The following is a 16467-nucleotide window of genomic DNA, read 5'->3' as shown; positions in this document are numbered from 1 at the left end:
GGGGCAGCACAAAGCAGCCCACCAGCCGACCTGTCATGTGTAATACCCAGCCCAATTTAATTCCCATTTAATGCCGTGGATCCGCTGAGAAGAAGGCAGCTCTCCGGGTAACAATGCAAGCCGGTTTTGATCTGACTAACGATAACTTCATCTGAAAGGAGAGAAGTTTAGGGAAAAAAGAAAGTTGTGTCAAATTCTTGTCTGACTCAGCTTTTATATCAACGGTATTTCCATAATCTCCATTTATTTTATATTCTTGGGAGGATGAAGTTTGAACATAATATTTCAGAAGCTTCGTTGTCTTTTTCTAATTAACAGTGACTCATTTCTTTCCATTCTAGATACGTTTCAAGCTGTCTTACTTCATTCTGGAGAGAGGTGTATAATTATAATTGAATCATTCAAAGCCTTTTTTCTGTGTGCCGACAGCTACCTTTGTTTTGAACGACTCGTACCTCCAGGCAAACCTTGCAGTACCAAACTTCTGGATCATCTTCAATAAAATTCATGTCCTCAGGTTGCAATTCTTACAAAAAAGGGTTGCTATCATTTAGAGCAATACAAGCAGACTAAAATCCAACTAATCGAAGTGCAAACTGTGAAAAATATTACATTGTAATCATTTGCAAAAAGACATTTTGTACAAAATTAAAAAATGAGAAATAATGAATTTTTAAGATTGAAACCTATGATTAATCTAACACTATGTTTCTTCTGAAAATTCCCCTGTACCAGCAATACCACATATAAATCATAGTTATCCTATCTGGGACTTCTGGAAAACACAGATATCAAAAAATATTCCAACTGGGACAAAGATCCAAGAGCTTCAAAAAAACAGCTCCAGACGATGTCTAAAAATAGGCAGTCAAAACACTTATCTGGATATTTTTAGCTGAGAAGTAGCTGCAGCGATAACTCAGAGATAACGCCTTATCTCGCAGCACTGGGCTTGCGGCCGTACCGAACCGTCTATGAAACGAGCGAGCAGCGAGCCCCGTGTATCTGGGTTGCCCAAATGTGATATTTATATGATTTATGTGATATTTATGAACTACCTCTAGACACCATAGGAGGTATATCGACACAGAACACTTTCAGCTCATCAGAGATGATCTTGAGGGGCTCGCAGCACCCCAGGCTCCTACGAAACCCGGTGTTCAGCACCAGGAACGAGCAGTTCTTAAATGCGGCAGGCAACATTTCAAAGGAAGCTCCACTGAAGAACAAACAAAATCACAGAGCAGGTGAAATCTTTTAGGACTGTTCCCAGAGTTTCATGTCTTACATCCCAGTCTCTTACATCTTTCTTGTTGTTAAGAGACCTAGAACAAATCACCGTAATTCCGTTCAGACCTACATCACCATACACGTTGTCCAGAAACAGCACAATGCAATTAAAAACTGCCTTCCCTGCACAACACACTATATGGCATGAGGAATACAGTTGACCTCCTTTCCTCCTTTTTCTGGATTCATGCATGCTCTGGAAACGTAGCACAGACTTTTGAAATACAGGCAGCGGGTTCAATGGGAAGAACCGATCCTGTTTCATTACAAGAAAACAGGATGGGATTTATGTAAGTAATAAATGCTTTGGAGCAGATGACGTTCAGAGGTCTCTTCCAACCTCAACCAGTCTGTCAGTTAAATATTTTTAAGTACAGGTGCAAAGAAAATAATAAAAAAAAAAAAAAACAATTTTGTTTTTTCCCCTCTAGGTTTTCATATTTCACAAAGCCAGCTCAGCTATTTTTTCTCCTGTTCTAGGGTTGCAGCACATTTCCTCAGTTCTTACCCAGCTGTATTTGAAATGAGCTATGAAATGAAACTCCAGCCTATTTCACGGGGTGAGCAAATCTCCATTCCCTTTCACACCCTAACTTTCCGTGCCTCCCCCTTGGCTCAGCACCGCCAGCACGGCAGCCTCACAGCGGCCGAGCCCGGCCCAAGCTGAGGTCAGTGAAGCTGTGGTCTTGGACTCAGTTGCCCCAAATCACACCGAATTCTGTTGTTTTGATTTTAATGCAGCATCTGATGTGCTGCCCACTGCCACCACCTGGAGAACAACCTGCAGCACTGCAGGCTGCAGCCGGGACGCTGCACATGATGGATGGAGCTCTGCACCGCGCTGCTCGCCGCAGCCATGCACCGGCCCCGTGCTCTTCGCACGTCCCCGCTTCCTACCAGCTTCGGCAAGAGTTTCAGATGGACATGGAAAATAGACTCAAGCCCTTCATGTTTTGCTTTTTACCACCACCATTTTGCACTGCCAAATGACTAGCAACGATGCAACAAGCTTACAAACACACAAAACACTCTAGTTTACTGTGGTTAATCATGAGTGATGTAAAAAATCCTTAAAAGCAAAGATTAATCTATTTATTTTTTTTTTAAGTGAAAAGAACACAACCCGAAGAGCAACCAATTCGATTAGCCTGCAGCTTCCTTCAAACCTCAGAAGTTCTCATTGCCTTCTCACAGAAGAGCAAGGCAGGGTTTGTGTTGGACAATTAGCACAGATGTTGCAATAGAGCATTTAACACCTTCATCTAAACGTTAAATACGACTTCTACGCCCTGAGAAATTGCACTCATTCGTTTAATATTAAGCATACCAACTCTTTACAGAGCTCTCAGAACTGCCTTATTTCCTTATGGCTTGGAACAGCCATATTCCCTGCTTATGATTATGTTATGTTATTATAAACAGGTTATTTCCTTATGACCATGGAACAGTTTTGTTTCACCACAGCACCCTGATGCACGACGGTCAGAACATCGCCACGGCCCGAAATGGCGTAAAGGAGAAGTGCTCGCTGTCAAACCCAGCCCAGGAGCTGGTAAGGACCAAAGAAGAGGGGAAGAGAATTCTGTGCAATGCTCCAGGTGTAACTACACATGCACCGTTCACACCTTTGTTCTTCCCTCTTGCCTGGATTTATCATCACGGAGCTTTAGTTATGAAACATGGAAAAGGATTGCTGCAAATATTTTAACAGCTGTTATGAAAATATGGACAATATTTGTACAAAAGCCACTTGTCAGGCTTCTTTCAAACTGCCGCTTGAAGGTCTCTGTCCTCTACCCCTCTTCCCCTGTACGAATTACAGAAGCTGTTTTGTATGGGTACTGCCTTGCCATTTTCACACAAAATGTTATTACAGCACAGCCAGCTTAACGGTGCTGCTTTGGAGTCAGCCTGCCCATTTTTCTCTTTATTGGTTACAGCAGCACTGGTCTCCAGAAAATACAATTCTAACATTAAAGAGAGAGAGAGAAAGAGAGCGAGAACCCTCAGGAGCTGCTTTATTTTTAGGTCCCCATGTATCTTCAGTAAAAATGTTACCAAGTCATGGCTCAGCCTCCCATAGTTCTTACCTTCGTATCACCACCGGAAGGTGATTTTGGGGTGATTCCTGAAAAAGTGCGGCAGAAAAACACTTCTGAAAGGAATGGGCTTTGCCTTGTTTCCCTCTGCCCCTCCCAAATAACACGTTCTGTATTTGAACTCTGTTATTCCTTTCTTCAGATCACAGTCCCCGCCACCCCAGGAGCAGCTGGATTTCCACCATCGCATTCTCAGCACGTCCCCTAACGTAGCACTGACGGTGCAGATGAATTTTGTACTGTGACAGTGATGGCAGAACCTGACCAACAAAGCCCAGGATTTTCAAAAGGAACCCAAGTATTGAAGCCACTGCAATGTAATCTGGCTAAATTCTCCAACGAGATGCAAGATTTTGCAGGGCTTGGTAACGTACAGCTCTGCGCAAGACGCACGGTTATTCCAAAATCCCCACCTGAGCTCTGCTGCCTGTATCGGAATTAATTCCACTTGGTTTGTCGGCATCCTGCAGCGGCCAACAGGCAGCACGATCACTTGGATTGTGATCTTACAATCAGCAAGTGCTGCTGGAAATCAGCTGAGATCTTTTAGGTACATAGGGACAGGGCATGGGACAGCTCGGTTTGGTTTTTGTTGTTGTTATTTGGGGGGGTTGTTTTTTCCCTTCCTAGCCACAGATCTGTGGCTTTGGATGTCAGCAGAACTCCATTAATTATTACTGCCAGAGTCACCTCAGCCCATCCATTACCCTCCGTGAAGTTAACATGCCCTGTGTAGCAGAGGGCTTTGTACCGACAAGAAGTGGGAAAACTGGCAGGAACTGGCTCAGCAGTGCGCACACCCCAAATACACACAGCAAGCGTTTTCCCAAGGATTTGATGGATTTAACAGGAGAGAAGCGACCCCAGCAAAGGCAGAGGTTTTGCGCCCCTTTAGAGCGTTCACCGTTCAGAGCAATCCTTTGGTGATAGGGTTTTGATTTATCCCTGCGCCTCCAGAAACCGCCTTATTGCTTTTCTGGCTAAGACGATAAATTTCCACAAAGACAACAGTGGCTTGCACGAGCAGGAAACAAACCCCCAGACCAAAGGGATTTCTTTGTTCAGCACATAATGCCCGCGGAAAGCCTCGCCTCCACCAAACTTGCCCTAGGTGACGGAGACAACGTCCCCTATAGAAGTTTTGCGTGTGTTCCTGAAGAAATAGCAAATGTAACAGTGTAACGAGGAATTTGTGTTTCAGGAAGGAAAGTCAGCTGGTACCACTAGGAAGCTCTTTTATAAACTTACAGCCATTAAAAAAAATGAAAAGAGAAATGTGCGCACAGTCGACAAATGAAATAATGACATTATTTCAAAGACTCCTGTTTCATGTCATAATAATGAGGTGTTTTGCAACCGTCTACGGGATTTTGTATGCACAGAAATAGCTCGCAGAAAGCTCAGGTAAACCTACACGCTTCTGAAGGAGTCTTCTAGAGAGCGTCTCCACGCTACAACTCGGTGAAAAAAAATTCATACTAAGTGAATGTCAATTTAAATCACGACAAATCTTAGGCATCCTACGTACCTTACAGAAAACCCAAGTCTGGGCCTTACATTAATTATGCATTTTACTTGTGTGAACCCCAAATGGGGTTCAGGGAACCATTTCCATGGCGCAGAGACAGGGGTGACAGGCCTAAAGCAGTGCGACCCGGATACCCAGCGCTGGAGCAGTGATGTTAACTACCTCTTCTGTTCATGCCACTCGTAGGCCGTCTGTCTCACCCCTCTCCTCAGCTGTGTCTTTTCCATGCGGGACAGCTCCAGCCTCCCGCGCATTCCTAGCACAGTAGTAATAATGGTAGTTAATTAATTGTAGTAAATAATGGGCTCTTGCCACGGCGTCCTGATGCTGTCTGTTTTAACCTCCATTATTTTCCTTCAGATCCTTAACTTTTGATCTGCTTTTCTGACCATTAATGAGCACTGAACTTGCAATTCCATCGGACTTTTCTCCTGTGCCGAGGGTTTTGCTGCTGAGCACTAATACTGCTTTGCAGCTACGATCCTTTCGTGCTCACATACATCACTTTGTATTTATCTACACTGAAATTTTCCTATCATTTTATTGCCCACTCACTGAGTCTCTTAATGCTCATATCATTCCAAAGCTGTTCCAACACAGCAGCACAAACTGGGCTTATATAAATATAAGCTGCCTCTGGAGTGCATTTCATGCAGGACTGTACCACGGTATAGAAGCCAAAATAGCTTAGGGACCAGATCCATCTTGCACCACTCCTACACTGACACATCTCGAGCATGATTGTGCTCCCTCAGGGCATGCTCAGGCCCCAAGTAACCTGAAATCCTGTAGGAAAGGAGCTGCCAGCACGGGGTACAGAAATGGGCCAACCTATTCGAGACCCTTGATGACCAGAAGTTAACCAGAAAATGGGGCAGTTTAGACCCACTTTCTGCCCAGCTGTATGAGCAGTCAGTCTAACTGGTGCCCAAGTCAGAAAGGTGATGGAGACACAAGGACACGCGTGTGTTAAGGTGTGTTGGAACGGCACCCTGCTTGCAAAGTCACGCTAACCAGCAACACCACCTTTCTAGATGGCTACAAACAGATATGCAAGATTGAAACAAAATTAAGAAGTCAGAAGCTAATTACTTACTTATGAATGATGATCAAGAAATAACAGTAACGTGAGTATCAGCTGTAAGTGCTTTCCCTCTGACTGGCATACTGTTCCAGAAAAAGCACGCCTCATAAAATACGCGCTGACTCTCCTGGAAGGGAAGCGAGGCGCAGCAATGCCCCCTTGTGTCCCGAGGAAGCTAATCATAAACTCATTGCAAGTCCTTGCATTTTCCTAAGTCATGCATGAAGGTTTATTCAGACCAAAATTAATTCATTCTCAAACCACACCTTATGAATAGGCTCTACATTGTCTTGTAGACAAGATTACAAATTGCTTAACGCGCATGAGAGGGAAACACTTAAAGTGCTCACAAAAGGTGAAACAAACCTTTCACTGTCAAAACACACGATCCATCTGAAATTAGGTAACTCATTTTGTTAACTTTATTCACAGCAGTTAAATGCAAATATTGAGCAAAAACACCTGCTAATTCCTCCTTGACTTCCTTATGTCAAGTGCTTTGTTTAAAATCCTATTTTCAATAGGAAAACCATTTTTCCTAAAGTACCGTAACAAAGGAATTTTGGAGGTCCTCCAAAAAGAGTGCTGAGCTTAACAGAAGCTAAAACCAGATTCAGACTTTGAAATAATGAAGTGAATACACCTTGCAGCCAGCAAATGAAACAGGGAGCGGAGGATTTAAAAACCAGAAGCCAAAGCACACTTGAAATTTAAGTTAAAAGGACAATGTGTATCATTGCATTGCAATGCCAGTTCAAAAATGATATGGTAAGCTGGACATGTGACTTTATTTTGTCGTTAAATTCTACCAATTCTACCAAATTCTGCAATGCCAAATCATGACCACTTACTTGCCTACCTCTCCTCCCTCCAGATGAATTTCCTTGCTTTGGCACTTAGCATTCAGTTTCTGTTTTGGAACTCACCTCTTTGCAACCCCTTTTTAATCGGCTCTCCTATAGTTTCTTCAGGACTTTTCTTGAGCTTAACACCAGATTCAAATGCTTTTCCAAGCCTTCCTGCTAACAGTTTGACAGAAAATAGACAGAGAGCCAAGGCCTCTTTCCTCGATCTGTTTTAAAAGAGTTTGTCGCCATCCTGAGCAATCCACATCTTCTGTGGGTGGAAAGCTAATAACACAAATCCTTTCACCTAGATCAGAACTTAAAACAGGTTTCTTGAAGATGCATAAAAAAGTGAACAAAAGGGGTCCGTAACAGAAGAGATTAAAAAAGGGCTGGCAATTACTCTGCAAACGTAGGTCCATGATACACCAACTGACACACGTCAACAGTACTGATTAATATACACATTATTTAGTGCCTTTAAGAAAAAACATATAGAAAACAACAACAAACCCTAAATAAACAACCAACCACATGAGGTTCATAGGGAAAATAACCTACCAGTCTTGGTAAGTGGTGATTGCAATACTTGGAGGTGTCAACAAAGGCAGAGTTGTTGGTCTGCAGACAATGTCTCTGTCAGGTGTCCTTGCTTTTTCTGTTTGTCTTTGGGATAGTGGTGGTAACTGCAAATTGCCAGAGCAACACCTTCTTCCTCTCCAGAGGTCTATGCCCAGAGCATGGCTAGAAGTACTGTAGGACTTACTCAGCCCACACTCCAGGTAATCCAGAGCATTCTGCAAAGAGAAAAGCCAACAAGATTCTTCAAACAATCAGTTTCTTCCACGTGAATAATCCACACTCGATGACATTGTTTGACAGTCACAGCTACTCACAAAAGAGAATTGTTTTATGAAATCCTGGCAGAGTCTGACTGTTGCATTGTTATTTTATCAAGTTATGAATTAACCTCAAAACTCATTCATAACTTGTCTAGGCTAAATCCTAACCTAACCAAACACTTCAATAATCCAAGTCACTTTGGTGATACATTAAACTTTTGATAATTTGAACTTTTTCAGAGAATAGTCCACTCAACATCCATCTCATGTACCATTCCACTCCACAGCACAAACATACTGGTTTGCCGCTTCTTTTCTGATGATTCAGCAGGCACAGAAAAGTGCCAATACAGGGCTTAGGTACATCTTGAATCATTGGCGACTCGCTGAGAAGAACTTCCTGCTGGGCTACCCTACCCCATGCTTGTCATTTCTAACAGAAATAGTTTCTTTTTTCTTTTCCTTTTTTTTTTTTTCTGTCTCAGAGCTTCTACTTATTTCTATCTCCAAGCACCAACATGATCACAGAGCTGGCCGTCAGTCTTCCCAAATCCAAGTCAGAGGTTTTCCCAGAGTAGAACAGCACTGCAAGAAGGCTGTCAGTTTTGGTCTTACAGGATTTAGCTGGTCCGATACAAATGAGAACAGTTCTGTGTTGTGAGCAGTTAAAACTGAAGGGTTATTGTAATAGGTGTGTATATATATGGCAACCTCTCTACATTTTTACTCTTCTTCCACCTGCTTCTGAATTTTGATACCCAGCCCCCCCCCCCCCAAACCCCTGGGTTCACTTTTAGGTCCAGCAATTCCCACTGCATCCTTCCCTCCACCTCTCTAGCCAGCACGGAGTGCAGAAGGATCTGCCTCACCTCTGGGGAAACACTTTGAGCACTGAGTGACAACAGGTAACTGGTAACTTTGAAAAATAAAGGGGTGGTGTAAGTTTCCATAATCACTTCTTAGGTCCTTCAGGAACACTACAAAGTAGCACGAGGCCACCCTTGCCTCCTAGTTTCTAAACCATGCGAAGTATCCAGACAGGAAACAACGTGGCCCACAGTTGCTGCACTCCTTCATTGTAGCCTGAAATGCTACAGGGCTTGCTGGTGCAGGTTCCTGAAGTTACTAAAACACCAAAATCATAATGACCTAGATGGAAGTTTAAACATTTGGCATGCTGTGCTTTCAAAAAATATGCTAGAGAGCTTCCGTGATCCAAACCCTACTCTTCCACAGCCTAAGATCTGGTCAGAAGTATTCCTAGGAAGCCCAGAAAGAACAGCCTGGCTTGTACAGGTGGATCTGACTTGACACACCTTTATCAGTAATTTTTGTAAGATTATTCTTTTTGTTATTATTTAAGAAACATACGGCAGAGTGTTCTAACTTCCCATGAGGTGTCAGATGCCTGTTTTCATTATCAGCAAGGACTGAGCTGGCTACAGCAACCCCACCATCACATGTGGGCAAACTGACCCCGAAGCAGTGCAACGCATGGTCTAAGAGTGTAAAAGAATCACTTATCTACTGGAGGAGAGCTATATGTTACACTGGCTCTTAAGTTCCACTCCTCTGCTGTGTTTTCCTATACATTCCTGTGGTTTTCCATTTTTGGAGAGTCCCAGCTGTGACAAGCAAGACAATTAGCGCTGCAGTTATCATGCCATCATTACAAGCTGATGCGTTTCTCCAGAGAACGGGAACTGGCATTTAATTAATAGGGGATTATGAGGACGATTAGCAAGTGTAGTAATGGAATAACACATGTATCACATTAGGTGTTCAGCAACTACTGTAGGAAGAGATGTGGAAATGCTTGCAAGTATAAAACCACAGCACATGCACAAAGATGGGATCCAGAGCAGAGCTTCCACAAGATATGGAAGTGAATGTTCAGTCCTCCCAAATGTCATTACTGCACTGAGCAAAGAATAATAAAGTACGAGCTCTGCATAAAACTCTTCAGAACTCATGGTGTGGGTGGTTTTTGTTGGTTTTTTTTCTTTGTTTTTAAGTGTGTGGGCCTTATTTTATGCTTAATGTATGAGCTGCAAACAACTCTAAGAAAATCAAAGAGCGACTGATGCAAAACCAGCTGATACTTACCACGTAAGGAAAGAGCAAACTTTTGACCTTACTTTCATAAAGTATTGGGATAAATAAAACACACCTTTTGAAGAAACATACCTCATCTGCAGTTACTGTCATGACACTTCTGCTTTTCTTCATTATTGAGATTAAAGCGCACCCCGCTATACGAACTGATGTTCAATCCGATTTCTTCAGATGAGCAACCTGAAAGAAAAAACAGCTGCAGCTGTAATTTTGAATAACAAACCATTTTTGATGACAAACTGTGCAGCTAACCGTTGATATCACGGCTGATTCATAACTTGCTGCCCATTTTCATGTAACACTTGGCAGCAGATGTTATGCAAGCGTAGCTCTCCATTAGTGAAAGGGCAATTCAACATCTACTCAAATCATGTTAAAAGTAATCGGCATTCACAAGGCTCTATAATCTAGGCAAGCCCCGTAACATATCTAGTAATACAGGATCAAAGCCAACAGGTTCCACTTGCAGGGATTTTTCCTTAATTGAGCTCTTTTCAGGAGTACAGAAAGTCCTAGAGAAAGGCTTGAGCTGGCTCTGAGAGAAGCCAGTCCGAAAAACCATAGTTAAGAAAAAGAATCACAGAATCACAGAATTTTCCAGGTTGGAAGAGACCTTAAGATCATCAAGTCCAACCTCTGACCTAACACTAACAGTCCCCACTAAACCATATCCCTAAGCTCTACATCTAAACGTCTTTTAAAGACCTCCAGGGATGGGGACTCCACCACTTCCCTGGGCAGCCCGTTCCAGTGTCTAACAACCCTTTCGGTAAAGAAGTTCTTCCTAACATCCAACCTAAAACTCCCCTGGCGCAACTTTAGCCCATTCCCCCTCATCCTGTCACCAGGCACGTGGGAGAACAGACCAACCCCCACCTCGCTACAGCCTCCCTTGAGGTACCTGTAGAGAGCGATAAGGTCACCCCTGAGCCTCCTTTTCTCCAGGCTGAACAAGCCCAGCTCCCTCAGCCGCTCCTCGTAGGACTTGTTCTCCAGGCCCCTCACCAGCTTCATAATGCACTAGCATTTGGTTCTAAGATTGAATTGTAACTCGTGGCATTATTTACTACCAGGCTGGCACGCACACAACGAGCCCTTCAGCCACAAACCCTCAGCCTTCTGTCAAGGGTGGCAGAAAGCAGCGGCCCGCACCCCTGCCCTCAGTGCACGGCCCCACGGCAGGGCAGGCACTGAGCACCACCTCGCACAGCACTGCTGGGTGGGCAAACCTGCCCTTGGGTCCCCACCTGCGGCAGCAGCACAGGGAGAAGCTCTGGCAGGGACACAGGCACCTCCAGCTGCCTTCCTCTCCTCGGGGCTCACGCATGCAGCACACGTCCCCGCTCATCGGCCCTGCACGGAGGAGCACTGGGAACAAGCAGGGGGATTTGTCTGCCTGAGCTCCTTGCTGGCTTCCCTCCAGAAAGGAAGAGCAGAGGGCAGAGAACAGCCTCCACGTGGGGAACAAGGCACAGAACCTGGCCAGGCTGCTTCCCGGCAATGATGCTTCTGCCTGCAAACCTTACCTGGCTTGTAGGACCTAATGTAATTAATTCGATGAGCAGCCCAGCAGCGAGAAAAGTTCACGCTGTATTAACAGCACAGAAGTCACACTACATTATCAGTAAAAAACGTTAACTTAACAGTCTGAATCAATCTGCAACACCTGGGAGAAGCCATGCAGCCGTGCTATAAAAAAAGAACCCCAAAACGACAGCGGACAGCAAATGAGATGAGACACCAGCAAAGACGCCCAAGCCAGCGGCATGAATTCACGGAGCAGGAAGAATAACTCCAGCGTGACTACTTGCTGCCAAAAATAATATGCAGTCCTCTACAGCACGAAGACAAAAATCACGAGCAAGAACAAAAGGAGGAAGCGGTCTCCTGAGTGGCAGAACAAGCAGCTCACGGCTCTCTGGCACAGCTGGACACCCAGTGCCTTAACGTGGGACACGTGGCCGCAGCTCCCTCCTGGACAGGACTCCCTGTTTTCACACAGGTGCTGGAATTCGGCACGCTTCAGATGTTCAGAGCTCCTCAAAATGTGGCTGCTGTCAGCAAACAGGCTCGAAGCTGTGTTGCTGGGGCACAGGGAGGGAGACGCTCGCCAGGCCCCGTGCCTCGGGCTGGCAATCAGCCTCGGGAAGAAATCGTTAAGACTTGATGGATTAAGTAATTCAGAGATTAATGTGACCAACTCTACATAGCTCATACAGGAGTGACGACACAGTTCGTACAGCATCTGTAGGAGTGATGAAGCCTGGCACATCCTGAACGCGGGGACGGGGAGCACCGCTGAGCAGACCCGGGGAGAAATGCCTCGAGGATTACCTACCGCAGGGAGCATGATAAAGAGGAGTAACAGAGCATAAGGAAAAGAAATAATTGCAAGAAACAGGTACTGAGAAAAACATCTTTGGAAAAGAATCTGAAAGAATGCCAGTTTAAGGGTGTCTCTGGAATCGTGCTGAGCTCCGGGATCAGAACTGACACTGGACACGAGGTGGGGAGCGAGGGACCACGTTTACCAGCAGGTGGTTCTGGGGAAGCCGGAGTCCTTGCACAGCACAACTGCCTCTCCTTCATAAATATTTATCAATTTGTTTAAGTAAATTTAAGCAGAACGTGAACAATTACTAAAAAAAAACCCTCCTATATTGTCTTCAATATGGACTGCATTTCTGCTACCAAGAAAAATCCTAAGACTTCCATGAGCCGTGACTAAACTACCAGGAAAATCCGAGTCATTCTTTCCTTGTGCCTTTTACATAAAAGATCTGACACCTGGACAAGCATCTAAATTTTAAAAAAATCCAAAAAAAAAATAATCCAAAAGTTCCCCACCCCAAAGAGGCTTTACCAGAAGTGGTTTTTTATCCAGGCACATATTCTAATTCACGTAAAATGAATTACAGAGGAAAAGAATTTCTCTCTTCTACCCAAATTCTCCAAAAAGACATGATCCCAGTGGGCTAGCTAAGTGTGGGTAACAGGGAATGACTTTGCATGTAGTATTAGACGACGAAGAAAGCACTCTTACAGCACCAAAGCTGGGTCTAATCATTTTGCTGGCCCTTATCTTAGGAAGGTATGAGACTTCTGGTTACACCAAGCTGACCTGGATCCTGCACTTGGCCATTTTTCTGCTCCTTGACCACGTTGTTCAGACGTGGCAGCAACTGCTGCTGTGATTTCGGGGCGATGAAGCGTGATACTGGGGGTGTGAATTAACAGCAGGGTTCAAAACCGGCAACTGACAGCGGTGCGGATAAAACTACATGGATGCATGTGATAAAGCCTGCTTTTCCTACACACTTCTTTAAAAATAGCTATTGAACTCATCCAGTGTGAAATCCACTATTTAAAGAAATTTCTGAAGTGCATCTTGATGTGCAAACTCTGCTATGCTTTGCAATACCAGGCACGTGTTTCACCATGACACTGTTTCCCCGCACGTTCTGGCCTCTGCACGGGCAGGGTTAGAGCCAGAGGGTTACATGGGAGCAGCCCTGCCAGCCCTCCTCGATGACACCCGCGCAAGGCAGGGCCGGGAAGGTCTCATCTGACCTGAATGCTGAATTGATAGAAAAGCCTTCCTAAGGAAAAGGCTGGGGAGAAGGAGATGGTGTGACCACACAGTTACGTCAACTGTGCGCTGGGCTCACGCTCAAATAACCCGATTCTCTTTGGAGATCAGCAGAGCTTCACAGGACGAAGCGCATCCCGACAGGGTGACAGTCACCAAAAACCCGTGACAATCTCACATCTCGTTCTCCCAGACGAAGCACGTGGATTGGAAATTGCACAGGGCTGCTGGAAGAAAAAGAAACCTTACATGGACTTAGCATTAGTCAAAGGTAAGCCGAGATATAACTCACAACTGATACCAGTGATGGCTTCGTATTTTAATAAAACCAGCAGGTCTAAAACACAAAAGCAAAATTCACCCTCAGCATGCTCGGAAGGTCAGCTTGCTCGCAGGCAAGGAAACGAGGTCAGGGCCTGCAGCACAGCGGCGCCGGAGCTGCACACCTACAGCAGGAGCAGGCTGGACCCACAGCAAAGGCACCTTTTGCTGTGAAGGGAAATGCCAGTCAGAGGGAAAAAGGGAAAAAAGGGAAATACCAGTCAGATGGTTCTGCTGAAATCGCATTCCCTGAAAAATTAGTCTCTGGGATTTCGTTATTTTTGCACCACACACACACACACACAAAGTCTCGAGCCACTCAATAGTCGTTCCCTTCCTCCAGTTTACGCTTTTGGCTCCAGCACCGAGCCCTGAACTTTTAGCTGGCTGACCACCACAATTTGCCCAGCTACCTTTGTACAGTCTCCCAGAAATGCCTACGAACAGCCCTTTTTGCTATTCAGAGACCAAAAAGTTATTTGCTTTTTCCACTGGTCTTTTCCCAGTTCTTGTGATCAGAAGCAACAGAACTGGTCTGCAGAGCTTAGGGCAGCTCCAGGAAACTGGCTCCTGTGAAAAGTCGACCCCTTCCAATTTCCATGAATCACTGGGAAGGCTACTGCAGGCTTGCCGCAGCACACAGAACAAAAGCAGGCACATCTGCCCCCCCAGATGCCTGGGGCTTAGGGAAACAGAAAAGACAGAATTGCCCTAAGAGATTAAATGAGGTTTTTGTTTGCAGGTTTTTGTTTTGTTTTTTAATCACCAGCATTCTCACACGAATTGTTCGCTGTAGAAGTGCTAACAACCTACCCCTATCACCCAGCTAGAGAAGAGCCTGCTGCCCTTCGTCCTCCACCACTGCTTAAAGCTCTCCTGGAACCGGCCCCCTGTGAGCCGGGGCTGGATGCACGAACCGAGTCTCAATTAGGTGACTTAAGCGAGAAGGCATCTGTGTGATGTAATGCAACTGCAAATTTGTCTACAATTGGTAAATGAAATCAGGTCTTTGGTTTTAGAAAGGCAATGCCATACCCAGGGTACTCCGCGCACATGTTTGAGAAAGTTCCGTCAAAGGCAGGATCCTGGGGGCCAGCTAACAAACTGCTCATAAACCTCCCTGCCCACGTTACCGCCGGGTAAATTACCCTTATTAACGCCTTAACTTTCATTAGGAGGTTGCTTACTGAGATAGCACCGAGGTTAAGAGGACTGCAAGGGCTCATCTTCTCTCTGGCAACCTAATCATTAAAGCTGAGAATAACCAAGGCAGTCTGCGCCAGCAATCCCCGTAACTCTTTGCTTTCCAGCAGAGGGGACAGTCAGATTGCCGCTGCTCCTCATTTGTTGCAGGCCTGATGGCAAAAGCAGTACTAATTGGAAGCCACCATTACCCTGCTTACTGTAAAAGGCCTGTCCTGCTGCAGAACGCCACTGGAACACAATCAGTACTTTCTCATTATTTCAGGAATTTTTCAGACAGATGTTAATAGCCTGAGCAGAAGAAAGAGCTGAAACCACTATTCTATTTTCTTTCCTGTGTTAATGATTTTTAAATCATATTTCTAAAAGTTTGTCTAATATTGTGGTCAAAAGCAATTAGTTTAAAAATCAGTTTTGACAGCAACAAAGGATGCAGTGAAATCGCGGTAGCCACCAGCACATACATGACTTCCAAGGTAATTACTTCGGAAAGTGAAGCATACTATTAAAAGACGCGATTTATACCTTCCTTGTTCCATGTGCAAATGACTAGCAGAGCCTCCCACTCCTCGGAGTGCAGCTGAACAGCACTCTGAGCAGAGAACAATTATTAATTATGCTTTTTAAAGAGACTGTGTCAGTTTAAAAATACAACCGAAAAACGGTGCAACTAAACGCACGTAATGCAAATCCCCCCCTTCAGATTGGAAGGTTGCTTTAAAAAAAAAAAAAAAAAAGAATAGACTTCATGCTCCCCAGGTGTTTTTATGAGGAAAGGAGCCCAGTTTGCTGAGCCTTGCTGGTGTCCCCAGATAGCAGCAGCGCAGATCAGGCAGGATTACCTTGGGCTGGCTGAACAGCGTGGGGAACCTCACGGTACCACCGCCAGCTAACGCGGCTCTTGCCTCCTGCCACTGACTTCTTACCTTCCTGCAGTCAGTCCAGCATTGTTTGAGTCCCAAGGGCAATAGCTCTAAAACCCACCGAGCAGCACTCTTTCCCCCGCAGTTTCCAGGGGGAGAGGCCGCTTCAGACAGCACGCAGGCAGGATTTTTACTCTGAAAACACGGGAGCCGTGCCGTGAGCAACACGCCGACCCTAAGCACAGGAGACAAGGCTGCAAACAAAGGGCATCCTGAGAGGAACGCATCCTCCAGCACCCCTAAGAGAGGAGCATCCTTGATCTTGAATTGTTTCAAGAGTCTTCCCTCACCCTTCGTGCTGCCGTGCCTGGCTCCTAGGTAGCTTACACAGCGGGCAAGGGGCTGCGAGGCCTGAGCGCCTCACAGGGCAGCGACACTGCCTGGTGCAAAACCTCCTCCGTGGCAAACAGCAGCAAAGGTTTCTGCGGTGAGAAGAGGGAAAAGAGTACCTAGCTTTTCTGAGCAGACATTAAAAAAAAAAAAAAAAAAAAAAAAACAATAATAATTAGAAGCAAAACCAATGCCCAGTGCCAGGGCAGGAAGCTGCCGCCATGTGTCTCTGGCCCGCCTGCATCATCTCTGCACCAGGAAGGGTTCTGCAGCCGATAAATTGCATTTCCATAAATTG

The 16467-nt window shown here is 45.2% G+C and overlaps 1 protein-coding gene across 2 annotated transcripts in view; it reads right to left on the bottom strand.

Annotated features, from left to right (window-relative positions):
- LOC118170662 (cAMP-specific 3',5'-cyclic phosphodiesterase 4B-like) overlaps positions 1 to 16467 on the bottom strand; it is a 145407-nt gene that overhangs the window by 113633 nt on the left and 15307 nt on the right. For both annotated transcript variants that reach the window (XM_035333083.1, XM_035333082.1), the window contains exons 2-3: positions 9876 to 9983; positions 7408 to 7643 (exon numbers count right to left, since the gene is read on the bottom strand). In XM_035333083.1, coding sequence (XP_035188974.1) covers positions 7408 to 7643; positions 9876 to 9917 — 278 coding nt within the window. In that variant the 5' untranslated portion in view covers positions 9918 to 9983. The remainder of the gene's footprint in view (positions 1 to 7407; positions 7644 to 9875; positions 9984 to 16467) is intronic.

Source organism: Oxyura jamaicensis, chromosome 8 (assembly GCF_011077185.1).
Source record: "Oxyura jamaicensis isolate SHBP4307 breed ruddy duck chromosome 8, BPBGC_Ojam_1.0, whole genome shotgun sequence".
NCBI lineage: Eukaryota > Metazoa > Chordata > Aves > Anseriformes > Anatidae > Oxyura > Oxyura jamaicensis.
Note: the sequence above shows the minus strand (reverse complement) of the source record. Positions and strands in the feature narration are given on the sequence as shown.